Source organism: Mandrillus leucophaeus, unplaced genomic scaffold (assembly GCF_000951045.1).
Source record: "Mandrillus leucophaeus isolate KB7577 unplaced genomic scaffold, Mleu.le_1.0 Scaffold1034, whole genome shotgun sequence".
NCBI lineage: Eukaryota > Metazoa > Chordata > Mammalia > Primates > Cercopithecidae > Mandrillus > Mandrillus leucophaeus.
Window position 1 is genome coordinate 557,175 of NW_012098477.1, and position 19,329 is coordinate 576,503.

A 19,329-nucleotide genomic window follows, 5' to 3' on the forward strand; every position below is an offset into this window, starting at 1 on the left:
TGATATAATATTGCTTATAACAAACAAAATATAATTTAAAGTGCAAACAACTAAGGAACTTATGATGTTGATAAAATAATTCACCAGGAAGATATTCCATTTATGAATGTATAAGGTCCTAACAACTTAGTTTCAAAATGTACTATGCAAAAACTGATAAAACTACTAGGATAAAATGACAAACACACAATCATAGCTGGAGATAACACATTTTTTTCTCTGAAACTAACAAAACATTCAATGGTTCAGTAGGACTTAAAAGAGCTGTAGCAATAATTAACAAACCTAATCTAAAACTCAAATCTTCACAAACAGAATGTTCACTCTTTTGATCCCAAAGGATGTCTCAATATTGATATTACGTAAATATTTTTTTCATGGCCCACAATGCAATAAAATAAAAAAATCAACCAAAAAAGAAGTAGCCAAACTCTTCTCCATTAACCTCCTTCAAAGGTCTATATACATCATAGATAGTTAATAAACACATACATAGCATTTATTGTATGTTAGCCATTATTCTAAGCACTTTGGAATATTTACTCATTCAGTCTTTAATATTGCTTGAGGTAGGTACTAGTATTCCTCTCAATATACAAATAAAATTGAAGCACAGAGATTAAGCAATATGTCCAAGGTTATGTAGTTAGTGAGTGTCAGAGAGAGACACAAGTGCTCTTGACTCCTGTATTAAGCTTATTCTCTTAACATAAATATCTAAATAAACTATGAGGTAAAGAAGAAACAAAAATAAAATTTTTAAATATATACTACTATGACTTCACAAAAAGACTACAAAACTAATGACATACATCCAAAGCAGTTCTCAGAACTGCTTTATATATGTACTGGAAAATAATAAATGAATATTTAAATTCAAAAAGTTTCAAAAAGTTTCAAAAAGAGTAGCAAATCTAGAGAAAGTAAAAACAAATAATTATGATGAATTTAAATGCAAAAATAAAGAAAACTAAAACCATAGAAATTTTAGTTTTTACGTTTGGATAGCTGAAGAGATTAATTAAAAATGAAACCCCTGACAACCATGATCAACAAAAATCAAAGAGACACAAGAAACAATATAAAGTAGGATACAAGGACAGACACAGAGGAACAAAATACTTATAAAAGCATATTTTGAACAACTATATACGAATTTATTTTTAAAAGGTATATAAAAAGGGCAGATTTGGAGAAAAGGATATATTACCATAATTAGACAAGAAATCGAAAATGTACTAGAATAAAAACCCCATAAAAAAGGAAATGCTAGTAGTGAAAAACCTACTCTTTCCAAAAACAAAGACACGAAAAACAATATCATGCTCGGAAGATAGAAAGGTGTGAGATTTTGCCAGCATTTAAAGAGGCTGCTAATTGCAAATCTTTCATACCAAAAATAGCCAAGTAGGAAAAGATAATTATCGGCCAATAATGGATAGATGAAAAAATAGTAAACTGAATTCAGCAGTACATAAAAAGATCAAGCAAGGGTTTCCTTTAAAATGTACGAATGAGCCAATATTTTAAAAATCTATTAATGTAATTCATCCCTAACAACTTAAAGAATAAAAAAACATATGATTATGTCAATGAATGCAGAAAAGAAACTAGCTGAAAATTTGACAGACCATTTATGATAAACTTGCAAACAAATCAGGAATAGAAGGGAACTTCCTTATATCTGCCAGAGATCTATAGCAAGCATCATGTTTACTGGTTAATAAAACATGAAAAGCATTTAAAGTCTGAAAAAAGACAAAAAAGTATCTGTAACTGTTAGTATTGAATATTATATTCCATAACCAAATGCAATGTGAATAGAAATAAATAAGAGAGATAAAAATCAGAACAGAAAAGACAAAGTTGTCAAAATGTGCAGATGATGTAATCGTCAATATATTTTTCTTCTGTCAGAAAAAAGCCTACATTCATCCTAGATTTTCTTAGCCTTTTTCCTCTAAACCTATCTTTCTTCAGATAAACACACAGTAAAACTTATATTTTAAAAAGTCAGTCACTTTCCTGTTCATAATTTCAGTATTGGGGTTTTCTTTTCTTTCTCATAGGTTTCAATTCCATTCTATTTCTAATTTCAAAGAGCTACATATTTAAATAGCTACCAGGAGAACTATAAAGAAGAGACATTGACAAAAAAGCCCAAGATTAACTGATTATTTCAGGGTCTTGATAAGACTTGCTGCCCAATTTTAAGCCTTCCTTAACTGCTCCCTAAAGGATTTCAAACAGTCCTAATGAAGTTACACACTGGCCATTCTCAAGCAATCATAAATATGCCGTAAATTCATCTCTTGCCTGTGGGACTTTGGATCTTAATAGCTTATGAGCTCAAGTATTTCCAGTTTCTGTTGGGTAAATGTTTGACGGCCTTAAGAGAGATTATGTGGAATTGAACTGAATGCCTGGCAACTCTTCCATGCTTGTCAGTCTCTCCCAGCTTACTTAGCTCGTCAAAGACACCACAATAAACTGCTTTCAAATATGTATTTCTCAGTATGTTGGTACTCAGAAAGGAAATCCTTTCCATTTCTGAGTCTCTCAGAAGGTACAAACTGAGCACCAGAACTAGGAATTACTGAAGAGCCCAAGTCTTAGGGTATCCTGGGGGATTTGATATCCAATTCTCTTCCAACCTTCAGAAAGGCCCATCTTGGGCTCACCTTCTAAAAGAAGAGCAAGGATGGGTCAGTTGATCGTCTAAGTGCTAGAGAGAGAAAGAGGGGGCTACAGGAATTACTTCAGTAAAGGTCTTCCTTCTGATCTTCCTCAAGGAGAAGGTGCTCAGCTTTTTGTGGGTAACACACAGGGGTGGCCAGGTACTGCAAAGCAGGCAAAACTGGCTTACACTACAGGTACAGTGTTCCCAGTTTCTGCTGTATTCCATGTTCCTTGCATGCGAGAGACATTCTACGAGTATTTGCTGAAGAAATCAGTAAATGAATGAGTCATGGTTCCCACAACATTCAAATTGAAGAGGCCTCAGAGTTGGTCCTTCAGCAGTTAGGACAGAGAGACCCTGGAGTGTGAGTGATTTGTCTCACGAAGCTGCATCCTTAAACACGATTGGTTCTGAGGCCCTCCCCTTAATGCGATCATAAGGCATGAGGTCCTCTTCAACCACGGAGCAGTGCAGGACCTTATGCTGATGCAAATACTTCATTCCTGTAGGAAAAACCAAGACTGTCTAGTACTATCTGTATGATTGTTGATGAGCCACTTTTATAATGAGATCCCCAGACATCAGAGTGTTTGATTGTGCTATTGCTGCCTTGCAGACCGTCATTGTGGTTTTGGGGAGAGGGATTCCAGAGTCCTGGGAGAATGGTCCTCTTGGGCAACCAGCAATTCGCACTTAAAGGGACAGGGCAATGGAGAGGTGCAGGAGAGCCTGGTGCTGCTTTCTGTATGTTTGTTACGCCCAGATCTGACTGATCAGGGAGATAAATTAACTGAAACGTCCTGGTAGATTCTGTTTTACGTCTAGTCCTCCAATTCGGAAAATTCTCTGTGTGCTGTGTCTGCCACAGTACAATAGGAGTCCTGGAAATTCTGGTTTCAAGCCTCACTCTCCTGAATCCTGAATAAGCCTCTGTCCTGCCCAGTGATATGTAAGTCACATTTCAGGACTTGATAATGTAGGGATTCTTGTTCTGTAACTAAATGTGACCTCATGGCCCTCATCTCATAACCTCATGACCCTCATCGCTCTTTTTTATCTCCTGAGATAATTATCAAGTGGAAAAAATGAATATACAGCTGTGTCACAAAACTTAGGAATCAAAAAGCATAAATAGTGAAAAACAAAATCACCCAGAAAGGATAATCTGGGTATCAGTCTTAAGAAATCATGGGCAAAGTTTCCGAACCCTAAATGTCTTATCCAGTGTATTCCCATTGAAATGCTGTCCAGTCTCTGCAGCCCTCAACAAACCATCTCCATCCCAGATTGTGCCACTCAGCTCTTCTTCATAGTAGTCTCTGAGATAGATATTAGCACAGTCTTCATCTTACAAGTGAAGAAATTGAGGCCTAGAGAGGTGAGAACTGTTTCCAAGGTCATATATGAGTAAGTGGGGCTTGAGTTTGATCACAGAGGTATTTAACTCCAGACTACCCTGCCCCCAATACCCACACATTTCAAAATCTAGAGTTGGAAGAGAAGTGAGTATGGAAAGTAAAGACCGGACCTTCCAATAGGGATTGAAGAAATTAATAACAACAACCATCCACGAACATGAAGAAAAGAAAGAGAGGAAAAAAAAATAAGGAGTGTGTGTGTGTGTGTGGGTGTGTGCCTGGGTAGCCAAGCATACAAGTAGAACCCAGAGTTATGGCGAGTGGGGATGGGAAGGACGGAAGAAGGGAGAAAAGCAGAAATTTAATGTAGTATTTTCTTGTTATGTATCAGGAACTGCACTTGGCAATTTACATACAGTAATTCATATGATCTCCATAGCAACACTATGAAGTAGATATTATTATTCTATTTTATAGATGAGCAAATGGAGACAAATGAAACGAGCAAAGAAAATCAGGCTTCCCTCCATTTACACTGGGGTTAAAGCCAGAGATTACTATGAACTTAAATATTTTGTTGTTTCTATTGCTGTTGTCCTATAGTTACTAGTATTTTAAATCTGTAAAAAACCTTCCAAGACTTTATTGTGTTTAGAGACTAAAAAAAAGAAGCAGAAACTAGCCTTCACACAGAATGGGGAGACTCGGGTATTAAACACGTGATATTTGGGGCTATTGGAAGAAAGCAAGACTGAAAAGAGAAGTGGCTACACACCACAGAATGTTCTAGGTCAGCACACTGGACTATCCACACGGGAGAAAAAGGGTGTCTCCTCTCACTTCCTTATTCCAGACACCGGCCACTGTGAATTTGAACCTTGAGAGAAGGCAGTGCTTTCTACCTTGACTTACCAAATGGAAGCCCTTCTGAACACAGATGGAGCAGGTTTTGAGGAGAGGAACTCCAGAGTCCTGGGACACAGGAGAATGGTCCTCTCTTGACTTCCCAGGAGTGTGCCTCACACAGCCATCTGTTCTTGGCTTGAACTCATTCACTCTTTAGGTACGTCCCTTTGCACTGGCCTTCGACAAGCAATGTGCCATTGCTGATTTAAACCAGGTAAGTCTGAGTAGAGTTTCAGGCCTGGGCACATGTATTCAGTGCTTTCTCTGGTCTACATCTACTTCCAGTTAAACCAGTTAGGAATTTCCAATACATACAGTCTCTGACTTTATAATAGTGTGAGAGTGATATGCATACGGAAGAATTTATACTTCATGTACCTATACAACCATTTGGTTTTTCACTTTCAGTACAATATTCAAAAATTACCTATGATATTCAACACTTCATCATAAAATAGACTTTATTTTAGGTGATTTTCCCAGTTGTAGGCTAATGCAAGTGTTCTGAGTACATTTAAGTTTAGCTAGGGCAAGCTATGATGTTCAGTCAGGTGTATTAAATGCATTTTTAACATGATATTTTCAACGTATGATGGGCTTATCAGGATGTAGCCTCATCATACACTGAAGGGCATCTGTACTCAGTTTTCATAATTGCTTCCTGTCAATATACATATACTACATCTGTCCCCAAGTCTCAGGGCCCAGAGAACCTTGATGGGTCTTTCAGCACTTGCCCGTGTCTGAATGTTGAGAGCGTCTGAAACCCAGAGCTACACCCCATTTCTGTGCCTGCATATGGCTGATGATCATCCTGGACCAGCCCAGTGTTTCCAGCCTAGATGTTCAACATTCCCACCTCATCTCTTTCAGTCTCAGATTCTCCTCAATGCCAAGGCCCAATTTCATGGCTGTGACAGAGTTTACATTTGAGGGTTTCTCCATTTTTGAGTGGCATCACGGACACATCTTCTTTGTGGTCTTTTTGGTCTTGTACCTTTTGACCCTTGCCAGCAATGCTATCATCTTGACAGTTATCTGCCTTAACCATCAATTTCACACACCCATGTATTTCTTCCTGAGTGTGCTGTCTATTTCTGAGACCTGTTATACTGTGGCCATCATCCCCAAAATGCTGTCCAGTCTCCTCAGTCCTCAACAAACCATCTCCATCCCAGGCTATGCCACTCAGTTCTTTTTCTATCTCACTTTTGGTGTCAATAACTGCTTCCTGCTCATGGTCATGGGGTATGACCACTATGTGGTCATCTGTAAGCCCCTACAGTATTCGGTCATCATGGGCAAAAAGGCTTGTATACAACTGGCAAGTGGATCCTGGAGCATTGGCCTGAGCACAGCTATCATTCAGGTGTCTTCTGTGTTCAGCCTTCCCTTCTGTGATGCTAATCTCATCTCCCACTTCTTTTGTGATATCCAGCCCATAATGAAGTTCACCTGTGCAGACACTACTATCAAGGAATTTATTACTTTGCTCATCAGTCTCCGTGCCCTTGTTCTGCCCATGGTCTTGATCTTAGTCTCCTGTGTCCTAATTGTCACCACCATCTCAAGATTGTATCAGCTGAGGGCCGGAGAAAGTCCTTTGCTACTTGTGCCTCACACCTCACAGTGGTCATTGTCCACTATGACTGTACCTCTTTCATCTACTTAAAACCCAAATCCCAAAATTTCCTGTAGGACAGACTTATCTCTGTGACATACACTGTTATTACTCCTCTGCTGAACCCTGTTGTATACAGCCTGAGGAACAAAGAGGTCAAGGATGCCTTGCTCAGAGCTTTGGGCAGAAAGCCTCTCTCTTAGGTGCTGGTCATTCAATAACAGTCAAAGAAAAAGAGTTTGATGAGGTGTCACAGTGAGGAGAACAATCAGATGAGAGAAAGTATGAGAGCACCAGGTGGCTGATCTAGGCAGCATCTAGGAATCTATTCCTCTCATAGATTGAAACAAGGAAGAAAAATATTAATGAAAAAAGAAATAGATAGATTTACCAAGTCAGATATATAAGTTTACCAAGCATGATGAAAATCAAATAAGATAAAGGGTATCCATGCACTGCACTATAATGTTAGATGTTATTCCTGTTACTCTTGGCATAAGGTATCACAAACCAGTAGGGAGAATAGGAAGAATATATACTATCATATCATAGAAGTTTATGTAAGATGGACTTGACTTCATGAATGACACAAAGGGTACAAAAGGCCACCACCCCCTCTTGTCTGAGGATGGGACCAACTCTAGGGCACAATTCTAGATCCCTCCATTAGATCAGGCTGAAGTTATGCTCCAGCTTGAGACCATGTTCTTGCACAGTCATCCTCTTCCCCATCCTGCTTCTCTCATTCCCTTTCCTCTGAGGGCACTCCTTAGTCAATCACTGTAACCAAGACCTTATTTCAGACTCTGCTTCTGTGGAACCTGACCTAAGCAAGGTGGTACCTATGTCTACGAGGCAATTACTCAGACACTGCAAGTATTCTTTTTGCATCTGTTGCACTTGGAGCAGTGCCTGGTGCATAGTAGATGTTAGGTATTTATTAAAAGGAAGAAGGAGGGAAGGAAAGAAAAAGGAAAGAAGACTGCTGTGAGCAGCCAAAATACAATTAAAAGGTAGCTCTTCTCCCTTGTTTTCCTTTTATTATTTTAACACTTTCAGGCTGTTTGCCCCTCTTTGTGACATCTCCTTTTGGTACATTTATTGAATGTATCCGAGATAGTAGCCATTATTTTAAGTATGTTATTCATTTAATCTTCACTATAAATCTATGACATAGATATTTTATTATCCTTTTTTATGGATGAGGAAACTGAGACCTCAAATAAGTTAATTCCTCAAGGCAGAATCAGGATTTAAACACATGCAGCCCAGCCCTGAAGTCTAGTTGCATTGTAAGCTCATGATGTTCATTTTAACCAGCTTTTTCCTCTATAATAACTAAATTATACTACTCCATACTCCTAGGAAAAGGAGGAGCCTCCACCCCATTCCAAATTGTGGATTTACACATATCTCGGATCCTGTTCACGATATCTTTGGACTTTACAATCAGTCTGGAAGTTCAATAATAGTGTATTATAATACACTCCATTTCCTAAAATAGCTTGGTGCATCCCTTTTTCACTCAGTACAATCCCAAAGAGGAAAATAGGAAAGGAAGTTTAAAGTGGTCCAAGAACTGTTATTGTTTACCCTGAACTCCCGCTCTAAGAACCAATGACCTTGAGTAGGAGATACTAAAACAGTATGATATTGTAGGTAGAGTACAGGCTTTGAACAGAGAGGCATACATTCCCAATCATAGATCCGCCATTACAAGCATGTGTCCTGTTATGATACTTAACCTCCCTGGGTTTTGTTTCCTATCTGCACGGTAAGGCTGACAATATCACCTCCCAGGGTTGCTGTGAGAAGTCAACAATGTTATGGACCTCTACATGGGAAGCTATCAGCGCCTTCTCCACCACCACTCTCCACAGACATTGCTCCTGGGTCACTCTGAGGTCAACATCAAGTCACTCTTGATGTGGACACAGAGCCCTAGCTTTAACAATAGGATTCTCATTTGTTCTTTGTCAATAGAATTTCCTTTTACCCAGGAGATCTTGACTTTGTAATTGGACTTCTCTTATAGTCCCTGATCCTGTGTTCTGGTAAAAGGAAACTAACTGTTCTCCCAGTGTCTTCCAAGTATTGCTTCCTGGATATACCCAGGACTTTATTTCAGGCTCTGCTTATGTGGAACTAGACCTAAGCAAAGTGGTATCTATGTCTATGGGGAATCACTCAGACTTCACTCTGAGTGTTCTTTTTGTGGTTAATAAACCACTAAGAGCACCTGTCTGCATTTCTCCTCCAGATTCCCTTTATTTATGCCTGCCTTACTGACCTGCCAAATACATCTCATAATATCATTCCCTCTTCTCTCCTAGTTGTCTCAGAGTCACTGCAAGAAGTCCCAGGGTTTCTGTGTGCGTCAATTCTCACATGCAGTCTGAATAAATAGTGACAAAAGCATCTGCAAGTATTTTTTAAAGTACCATAATTCATTTGAAAGCACCAATTACTAATTCATAGTTCTCCTTTTCAGAACTTATTTTTCCTATCAATAGGTACAAATAGTACAACTATTATTATCCAAACATTATCAATTTGGAGATCCAAGAAATATTTGGACGTAAAAAGCGGTTTTCATACACAGACAATTTGGACACGCCAGCTCTAGGTGACAGAAATAGTGTGGAAGATGGTGTGGGAGTAGACATAACTTTAGGAACCCAGTTAAATCTGTTTTGAGCCCTATTCGGGGCCCTGAAAGACTCCCATTGACAATTCCAAAGCCTTCTTAAGAGGTCTAGACCCAGGATCCTAAGCTAAATTGAATGCCATAAACAAACTATAATAAGAACCACTGGAATCTGCTCCCCAAATAAAGCAGTCTGCAGAACTAGAAGATTTTATACAGCAAGTTCTTTTGGCTATTTTGCCAGCTTTGTTTCTATAGTCACTCCACATGTGTTCATTTTTTTCTAGCATAAAATCCCAATATATTTGCTATTGGTGGCTGATTGGACTTTCTGTACATCTCTAATCTGTAAAATTAGATACTGCTACTGACTTCAGAGGGTTATTTGGAGGCTTATGTGAGACAAAAATCTGTGAAGGTGTTTGATAAATATTAATTGCTACTGAAGTGGTATACCTGTCCTTTTTTCCAGATAACACATTTTTATATCATCAACCCAGTTCCCCATTTCTACAATCTTCCTAATTTGTCCCAAAGCAATAGTATCATAAAGCCTTGAGCTCTTTTGCCCAATTCCACTCCTTTCCTGTTGAGATCTCATAGCCACCAATGATATCTAATCACGAACCTTTAATATGCAAATCATTTTCTTTGATTCATCTGTTACAAGAAGAAGCTATATATATTTATAAATAATCAGAGAGTCAACATGAATGAACCTGATGAGAGCAGTTTATGAAATTATTGGTTCTTTCCTCTCCTTTGAGCCACACATTGATTCAGTTACAAGTCCTATTGATTTCCCTCAGATGTCTCTCACATGTGTCCCTCCCCTCTGGGCCAATTGCCACACCTTTAGATCAATCCCAATTATCTCTGTTACATCAGTAGCCTAGCTGGTTTTTCTTCCTCTTTTTTGCCAACTTCAAATCCATCTTCCCACCTTACAGGTCAATATACCAAATCCCAGTGCAGGCTATGTTTATTTATTTACTTATTTATTTTCAACAAGGAAACAAAATCACCAGAAAGACCGGAAGAGGGCATACGATCGTTAGTGGTTAAAAAAAAAAGAGAGAGAGAGAGAATCACTTCCTTGAGAGGGTAGTTGCTAAGGAACTTTAAAGTCTAAGAGCAGGAGAGATAAGTGAGAATCACTTGAGAGGCTCTTAAAAGTGATACATTCAAATACTCTTTTGTAATCTGTTCTTACTTTACCTACACAATGTAATTTTCCATAATCAACCTTAGTGTAATCAAGGACTATCTCCTCCCTGTATCACTTACAGTTACATTTCAGTTATTGTGATTGTCTATCACCTGCAACTAAACCATGAGCTCCTCAAGGTTTGGTGCAGCACCTCGTCCATTTCTGTATTTCCAGCAACTAGCACAGGGCCTGACATATGCTCAGTGCTTAAAGAATGAATGAACGCAGATAAATATCACATGAAAGACTAAGAAATTGTTAAAGAAGTAATAAACAACTCATGGAAAGTATTCAGTGAGAAGTAAATTTGGAGTTGGGTCTTCACAGACAATTAGAAGTCTACAAAATAAAGGGAAGAAAAATCTGGGTAAAGAGAACAGAGTTCGAAAGCTAATTTCTGTTTCCTAGCCTTCAGGAGAAAACCTTTGGATCTAAAGATAGTGTACTTCCAATCCTGAATGCCACAGGGCAAAGACAGGCACCATGAACTGTCCTCTGCAGAATGATGACCATATTTAAATACTTCTATTCCAAAAAGAAAACCAGATTCTTATACTAGACAGAGTTCCTGCCTATAAGCAAAAGACCCTAAATTTCCTGAAATCCAAGATGGTATGGCTCTAAGCTTGAGCTGCCTAGATTTGTCAGTATGGATTTCTGAGACACATCTGCAAAAAAAATAAAAAATAAAAAATAAACCACATGCACACATGCACGCTCACTTATTCAAATAATTAAAAATCAACTAAATAAACCAGCTTCCTCAAATATTATTCCAACTTGAAGCAAAGACTTTCCCCAGGCTCCCCAAGCACTAGCCTGGAATTGAGTAAATGAGCCTTATACATAATAAGACCTCCAGGTACCTGTTATCTGCATCCTCCCAGCCCCAGGGTGGCTCCCAGAATGTCTTCAGGGAGTGACCCCCAGAAGCCCAGCTGCCTGATCCTGGGAGAGCATCTTCTCTGGCTTCAAAGACTTTTCCACACAGAGGGGTTGTCAAGAATGCCTGTGACTCTCAAACCTGACTATATTCCCACTAGAGTGTGTTTATGCCCTGCCTGCTCAGCCTCAGGTCCTGCCGTAGGCACTCTTGGTCACCTTACTCACCTTGGTCACCTTGCTCACCTTGGTCACCCTGTGCCTATCCATTGTGGCCAAGGGAGCCTGACATTTCAATCCTTACTCCTCAGCCTCCTCTAGCCCAGCTCTCCTGTTGTGCCTCAGTGCTAAGCAGAGTCATGTGAGTGGTCTTTAGAAGAAGGATTGAAATGGGGCTCATTACGTATGGGCTGACTTTAATTTATTGTAGTATTTCAGCTCCTATCACAGCTGGACACGTCTTCATAAGCTATATTTGCTCTTCCTTCCGTTTCCTTAGAAGAATTATAGGCTTCCAAGAGTTGGGAGGATGCTAACCAAATCATAATAGCCATTCTTCTACCTCAAGACAGACAAGTTTCAGTCAGATAAGATGACATTTTAGCCATGTGTTTCTCAGTGGGAACTCTAGTGGTGTTTGGAATAAGACAATTCTTCCTTGGGCAGAACCACCACAAGTTTTGCAGGACATTTCACATCTTGAATGGCCAAGAGCTTCTGTGCTCATTATTGTAACAGTTAAAAGCTCTGCCAAGCATTTCTGATTTCACCATAGAGGCGCCATACCACTCCGCGGCTGGACTACTACATAGTTTTTGCTCAGAAGCCTCACAGAAGACAAATGTCTTTAGACATATATTTTAGTATCAAATGATTTTCTTTATTGGAAAATATTCTCTATTGCAGCTTTACTTTCTTTTTAGCATTCTTAGTGTAAATGATTAACAGCTGGTCATCAACGTCTTTTAAATAGATTTTTATGAACTTGAAGAAAGTCTCCACGCATACTAACCTTCATCATTGATGTGATTTATTTTATGCAAAACTTCTCTTTCTGAATATGCATAAGCAAATCAGAATATAATTTAAATACCCTACAGAAGCTTACTGTTTAAAGAGATAAAAATGTGAAATATTACATAAATTGAACTCATCCCCTTCCTTCAACAAAATGATGTACCTTTGGTGTAGCTGTTTTTGTATATTCAGGGTCTGCTTTTGCTTTAGGTGAGGGACACTTAAATTTGCTGTATCTTTGCTGATACAATTGTTTATCTCTGCAGAGTGGGTGTAGGCTTACTCACAAAGCTGTATTGGCTATAAATTTGCCTTCTGGTTTAGGGAAGGTAAAGATGTAGCATAGTTTATAACATACGTGAATCAGTGCTCTGAACTGTCAGCAGACTTCCATCGCTCAGACAGAAGTGGGAGAGGCTGGTGGTTGGCTAAGATTTTCCTTTTTCTTCTTGAAGACAAGATGAACCTTTCTACTTTGCTTCTACTTCTTAAAGGATGTGCAAGGGGGATGATTCATAGTCTTTAAAGAAAAGACATCACTAGTCCATCCCTAAACAAATTATTTTCAAGCACCGAATCCATGCATAATTTGGAGCTAGTGAAATATGAAAAGATGTAAAAGGTATTTTAAAGTTGCTGAGCATTTGTGTGAGGTGAGGCAGAAATAATGGGGTAAAAATAATCCAAAAAAACACGAGGACCTCCGAGTGTAACATGGTTTTATGAAGGGCTGAAAATGTGCGCTTGTCTCTGAAGAGTAGGAAAGAAGAGGAGAAAAGAGGAGTCATTCCAGATGTCAGGGAGGAAGAGTAGAAATGAAGTAGGAGCATGCATGGTTATACAGTGAAAAAGTGAGACTATATGATTCTGTGATGCATGGAAAATTATAACAGATGGTCACAGAGTAAAAATATTTTAAGTAAAGATAAGTAAACCCAGGGATTAACTTAATCCACTAGGAAATATATCCCCAGATTTATAACTGAGAACTATTGAACTTCAATCAATTTCAGAAATGTGCTTCCACTGTTTTACTGAGACTACGTGACTTTCATGTTTTTATGCTTCAGATTTGGGAACCAATCAATGAAAACAGAGAACTTTACTCTCATCACTGACTTTGTTTTCCAAGGTTTCTCCAGCTTCCATGAACAGCAGATCACCCTTTTTGGAGTGTTCCTTGCACTATACATCTTAACCCTAGCAGGCACTACCATCATTGTGACCATCATCCGAATAGATCATCATCTTAACACACCCATGAACTTCTTCCTGAGCATGCAGCCCATATCAGAGACTGTATATACATTGGTCATTCTCCCAAGGATACTCTCCAGCCTCGTAGGTATGAACCAGACCATATCATTGGCAGGGTGTGCCACACGGATATTCTTTTTTGTAACCTTGGCATCACTAACTGCTTCCTGCTCACAGCAATGGGATATGATTGCTCTGTGGCCATCTGCAACCCCCTGAGATACACGGTCATTATGAACAAGAGGGTGCGTATCCAGCTTGTCCTGGGGGCCTGCAGCATTGGGCTGATTGTAGCAATAACACAAGTGACATCTGTATGCAGGTTACCTTTCTGTGCTAGAAAGGTGCCCCACTTCTTCTGTGACATCCGACCTGAGATGAAACTCTCCTGCATTGACACCACTGTCAATGAAATCCTGACTTTGATTATCAGTGTGCTGGTGCTTGTTGTATCTCTGGGTCTGGTTTTCATTTCTTAAGTTCTCATTATCTCTACAATCCTCAAGATTGCTTCAGTTGAGGGCCGGAAGAAGGCTTTTGCCACCTGTGCCTCCCACCTTACTGTGGTCACTGTCCACTACAGCTGGGCTTCCATTGCCTACCTCAAGCCCAAGTCAGAGAACACCAGAGATCATGACCACTGATCTCGGTGACCTACACTGTCATCACTCCCCTACTGAACCCTGTGGTATATACCCTGAGAAACAAAGAGGTCAAAGATGCTCTGTGCAGGGCTGTAGGTGGGAAGTTTTCCTGACCATTTAGGAAGAGTTCTCCTGAGGCTGTCAACACCCACACTAGGCAGGAATATGAGGTGTAAACTCGCAAACCCTTGTCTCCTAGAGACCTGCCCCTTAAATAAGAGGCAAAAGAGGAATAGCAGTTTCATAAAACTGGGAGTCTGAAGCTTTAAATAAAGTTACTGGATGGAGCGTTATCCGTGTTTGGGGGGATAAATAGACAGACAAGGATAAGATATGCCTAAATAAAAGGTCAGAAAGTAGTGTGGGCTGAAAATTGTGTACTGACCTTTTGGTTTCTTTGTGAATCTGCACCTAATGAAGGCAATAGAAAGCCCCTTGAGAAAATGGAATCCAAGACACACTTAAAATCTTTTTCTACAATCCCTTTCTTCCTACGTTAGAGCACCAGGGCTTCTAAAACTGGATTCCCTATTGGAGTATGTTTATGACATGTCAAGTAATAAGTTACTGTGTGGGGAGGGAGAGTGACCTTAGGATTAGATAGCCCAGGAGAAATAGATTTTCTCTCCTGGATGTGTTAATTTATCCTAGATTCTAGCAAAACTGCTAATTAAATATGGTGAGCATAGACAGTTTAATTAGAGATCGTGGCAATTCTACAGTCATCATGGCAGTCTTTTGAGGGCACAATCGGAGATACTCCTGGATCCTTTCAAATTTGGTTAAATCAGAAAACACATAACGGGCAAGAGCTATGAACTAGCCTCTGTGCTAGGTCCTGGAGAAATAAACATAAAAAAAGCTTCCTTGCCTGGCTCCAGGAAGCTACAAGTCTAGTGGCAAAAACAAGCATTTGACAGTATGGTTTCAGTTCTTTATGATAAATGGCGTTTACAAACAATTAAAGAAGAACTCAGAAAAAGAAAGAAAGGGAAAAGGGAAGAGAGAGAGACTGTTGGAGATGTCAGGGAAGTCTTTAAAGAGGAGGGGACCTGTGATGTAAACTGGTTTTAAAACACAAGAGATTGTCTGAATGATAAGAAAGAATTCCAAAGAGAAGAAACAATGTAGCTACAGGTACCAAAACAAAAGGACTGATCAGGGAACGAAAAATGATTCAGTTGTGCTGACTTCAGGACATGGAGGAAGTGGGGACTGAAGGAGATAAAACCAGAAGGGTAGGTCGGGGTCATATTCTGAAGGCCTCATATGCCAAATTAAGGAATCTCAGCTTTAATTTTTTTTTTTCTTTTTTTTTTTTTTTTTTTTTTTTTGGTGAGACAGGGTCTTGCTCTCTCTCCCAGCCTGGAGTGCAGTGGCGCGATCTCGGCTCACTGCAAGCTCCGCCTCCTGGGTTCACATCATTCTCTTGCCTCAGCCTCCCCAGTAGCTGGGACTACAGGCACCCGTCTCCATGCCCGGCTAATTTTTTTGTGTTTTTAGTAGAGATGGGATTTCACCATGTTAGCCAGAATGGGTCTCTATCTCCTGACCTCAGGATCTGCCTGCCTCGGCCTCCCAAAGTGCTGGAATTACAGGCATGAGCAACCGCGCCTGGCCAACTTTTGTTTTTTTTAACAAAGTCTTGCTCTGTTGCCCAGGCTGGAGTGCAGTGGCACAATCTCAGCTCACTGCAACCTTCACCTCCTGGGTTCAAGTGATTCTCCTGTCTCAGCCTCCCAAGTTGCTGGGACTACAGGCTTGCACTACCACACCCAGCTAATTTTTGTATTTTTAGTAGAGACAAGGTTTCTCCATGTTGGCCAAGCTGGTCTTGAACTCCTGACCTCAGGTGATCCACCCACCTCGGCCTCCCAAAGTGCTGGGATTACAGGCGTGAACCACTGCACCTGGTCAGTTTTAAGTTTTAAACATGGGAACTAGCCAGGACTTAGGAGAACTAGGATTCAGTTTGTGAAGCATCACATATGAATTCTTAACATCTTTATCATACTTAGCTCCCCTGAGATATCTAAAAAGCCGTATGGGGGAAGGGGTCTTTGGACTCCAAGCCAAAAAACTCATGAGTAAAAAGAAAATGTGACTAAGGTATTGGGGAGAATACACAGAAATAATTATGTACTTAAGATGAAGCTGAATCAGACTGTCAGAGAGAACATGGAGTGGGGGCTGTCCAAGGACTGTCGTGTAGATTTGGGGTTTGAGATGCAGATGAGCACCAAGGGAAGAATAAAGATTTACTGTCAAATCAGTGACTAGGCTGGGCCTCAGACCTGGTGGAAGTATGGTCTCAGGGCACACTTTCTACTAGGCTGAAAGGGTGGACTCATTAATCAGAAAAGCCTTCAAACAAACAAACAAACACCAGAGATCCAAAGGACACATGTATCTGCATTCCAGACCATAATAGAACTACTCGGGCATTTTTCAGGATTAACAAGGTCAATGGCAAAAATAAAACCATATCTAAAGTTCTCTAAGAACATCATAAGGTGGCTAAAAGTAACTAAGACAAGTTGCTAACTGACAAGAAAAAAAATTGAAAAATTAAAAGCAAAATATTGCTGGTAAAGATTTTGACAGGCATTCAGTAAACATTCATGAAATGTTTACCAGTCATTCAATAAACATTCATAAAGTCTTTACTGTGTGCCAGACACTATGCTAGACATAAAAACTCTTGAAATAAGCCCTGTACTATCCCTTAGATAGTTTTCAGTCTTGAAAGGGAGATGGGCTTATGCAGAACTCACCATAATTCAATGTGATGGAGAAATGAACAAAGTATGCTTAATATTTAATGACAAAAATGTAAGCCTCGGGATATTTTTTCCTGATCTATATAAAGCTAAATCTCAACAAGCCAAGAATGGATTTTGCATGTTGAAGTTCAGTGAAATAAATCTGTTACCTGGACAGTAAGGTTGCCTTGATCTGTGTGTAGTGCTATCTCCTGGGGCCAAAGGCTATGCAGCTCCTGCTGAACATCACTCAGAACATTTCATCACCATGGAATTTTAGAACATTTATCACCTAGGTTTTTCAAACATCTTGTTTGAACAGAATAGCTTAACAGTCAGACATTATGGAATCAAATGTTTTCAACATTCCTGTTTTTTGGAACTATTTTAGTCACCATTCATGCTCAGTATCACTGCTTTCATACTGTAGCCCCTTGCCACAAAACAATTTCCCAACCATTATCTCACTAGGTCCTCAGAACAATCTCAAGGGAGACAAGGATAAGGCTCTCATTACACAAATAATAAGACTGAGATAGAAAAAAGAGTGAAGGCAGAACTTGAACTTGCACCAGTTGGCTGGCATTTTCTGTTTTCCTAGAATGAATCCTCACCCAAGGGCGACTCACAATGGAGACAGTGATGTACTAGAGAAATCAAACTAGGCAAAATTTACATTCTCTGGGCCTCAAACATTCTAAATAAATCAAAACCTCATCCCTGAGGCTTTTCCAAGAGAGGGCCTATATAAAAGGGCCACCTGGGACCCTTACTCTAGCCAGCGGGGACTCACGAGGAAGAGCATCTCCAGCACAGCACAAGCTGTAAAGTCTTATTCATGCAGAACCAGCTAAGATTTTATGGAACATAAGTATCCATTTTCTCCAATATTAAAACAAATCATAGAAAAGCATTTAGAGCTCCACAAGCAAACCTAACCCTTACTTAAACAGATTCAAGAATTCAGTAGACACTGTGTTGCGTTAGATCTGGAGCCAGGTGCTGGGAATAACGGTGGTCAATTATGCCGAGTTTCTGGCCTGTGGACAGAGAGACTGCTCTCTTTCTCTCTGTCTCTCTCTCTGTCTCTCTCTCTCTCTCTATATATATAAAATATATATATAAACATAGCATATATATATATGCTATGTTAATTTTTGGTAGACTAATGAATGCTAAACTAAACCACAGAAGGAAGAAAGCTTTAGTTCCAATGGATGTTTTTAAATTATAAATAAAGAATTATAAATGCAGGTTCTTGGCCAGTCACCCAGCTCCCCTCTCTTCAAGCACATATTAAACTCCATTAGCAATAAAGGGACAGATCATGTAACAGAGGGATTTGAGATCTTTATGGTGGTGCATTACTCTTTTTTCTAAGGAAACCTTCAGCAACTCGATCTTTAAACTCTTATTTCTGTGGATGCCATCTAAGACTTTAGAAAGCATGAGTACCTCACTCACTCTGCCTAGTAGAACTGAGGCTAGGATATGTTAAATGCCTTTTCAATATTTCAGTTGGGCACATACTCCCTCCTCCCCAACAATCTACAGACATATATCTCTAGAACATCTGTAAGCCCAAAGGAAAGCCTAAGCACTTGTACTGGGTGGGGGTAGGGAGACACAATACAAACCTGAAGGTCTCTGAACTGAGATAGACGTTAATGATTCACCTGCAAAGACATCTTGAAATTGAGGGTCACAACATTTAAGCAACTCAACCAGGAATAGAGAGTTAATGAATGAGAGAGCTAAGGCTTGAATTCAGTCTACTGATGTCAAGTCTTCCCATTCCTTATGTTGTAGCTGTGAGAAGTGACTGGTAAAAATGGGCTCTTCACCAAAGTCCACCATGGGCTCCCAGTATTCACTAAAAGAAAACTTTCCTACTTTAAAAACAAAGGAGGTTGACCTGGAGCAAGATGGCCAAATAGGAACAGCTCCAGTCTCTAGCTCCCAGCAACACAGAAGACTGGTGATTTCTGCATTTTCAACTGAGGTACTAGGTTCATCTCACTGAGGAGTGCCAGACAATCAGTGCTGGTCAGCTGGTGCAGCCCGACCAGTGAGAGCTGAAGCAGGGCGAGGCATCGCCTCACCTGGGAAGCGCAAGGGGGAAGGGAATCCCTTTTCCTAGCCAGGGGAACTGCCACACGAAACACCTGGAAAATCGGGTAACTCCCACCCTAATACTACGCATTACCAAGGGTCTTAGCAAATGGCACACCAGGAGATTATATCCCACACCTGGCCAGGAGGGTCCCATGCCCACGGAGCCTCCTTCATTGCTAGCACAGCAGTCTGCGATCTAACTGCAAGGCAGCAGCGAGGCTGGGGGAGGG

At 40.0% G+C, this 19,329-nt stretch overlaps 2 protein-coding genes across 2 annotated transcripts; both read left to right on the forward strand.

Moving 5' to 3' along the window:
• Positions 1-5,833: 5,833 nt before the first annotated feature.
• Positions 5,834-6,768, forward strand: LOC105538814 (olfactory receptor 10J4-like). The gene is given in 2 exon segments (XM_011978762.1): positions 5,834-6,506; positions 6,509-6,768. Coding segments are annotated over 2 exon segments (933 nt in total).
• A 6,606-nt stretch (positions 6,769-13,374) lies between these two features.
• LOC105538821 (olfactory receptor 10J1-like) lies at positions 13,375-14,335 on the forward strand. Its single transcript, XM_011978775.1, is given in 3 exon segments — positions 13,375-13,723; positions 13,726-14,214; positions 14,217-14,335. Coding segments are annotated over 3 exon segments (957 nt in total).
• The last annotated feature ends 4,994 nt before the right edge of the window (positions 14,336-19,329 follow it).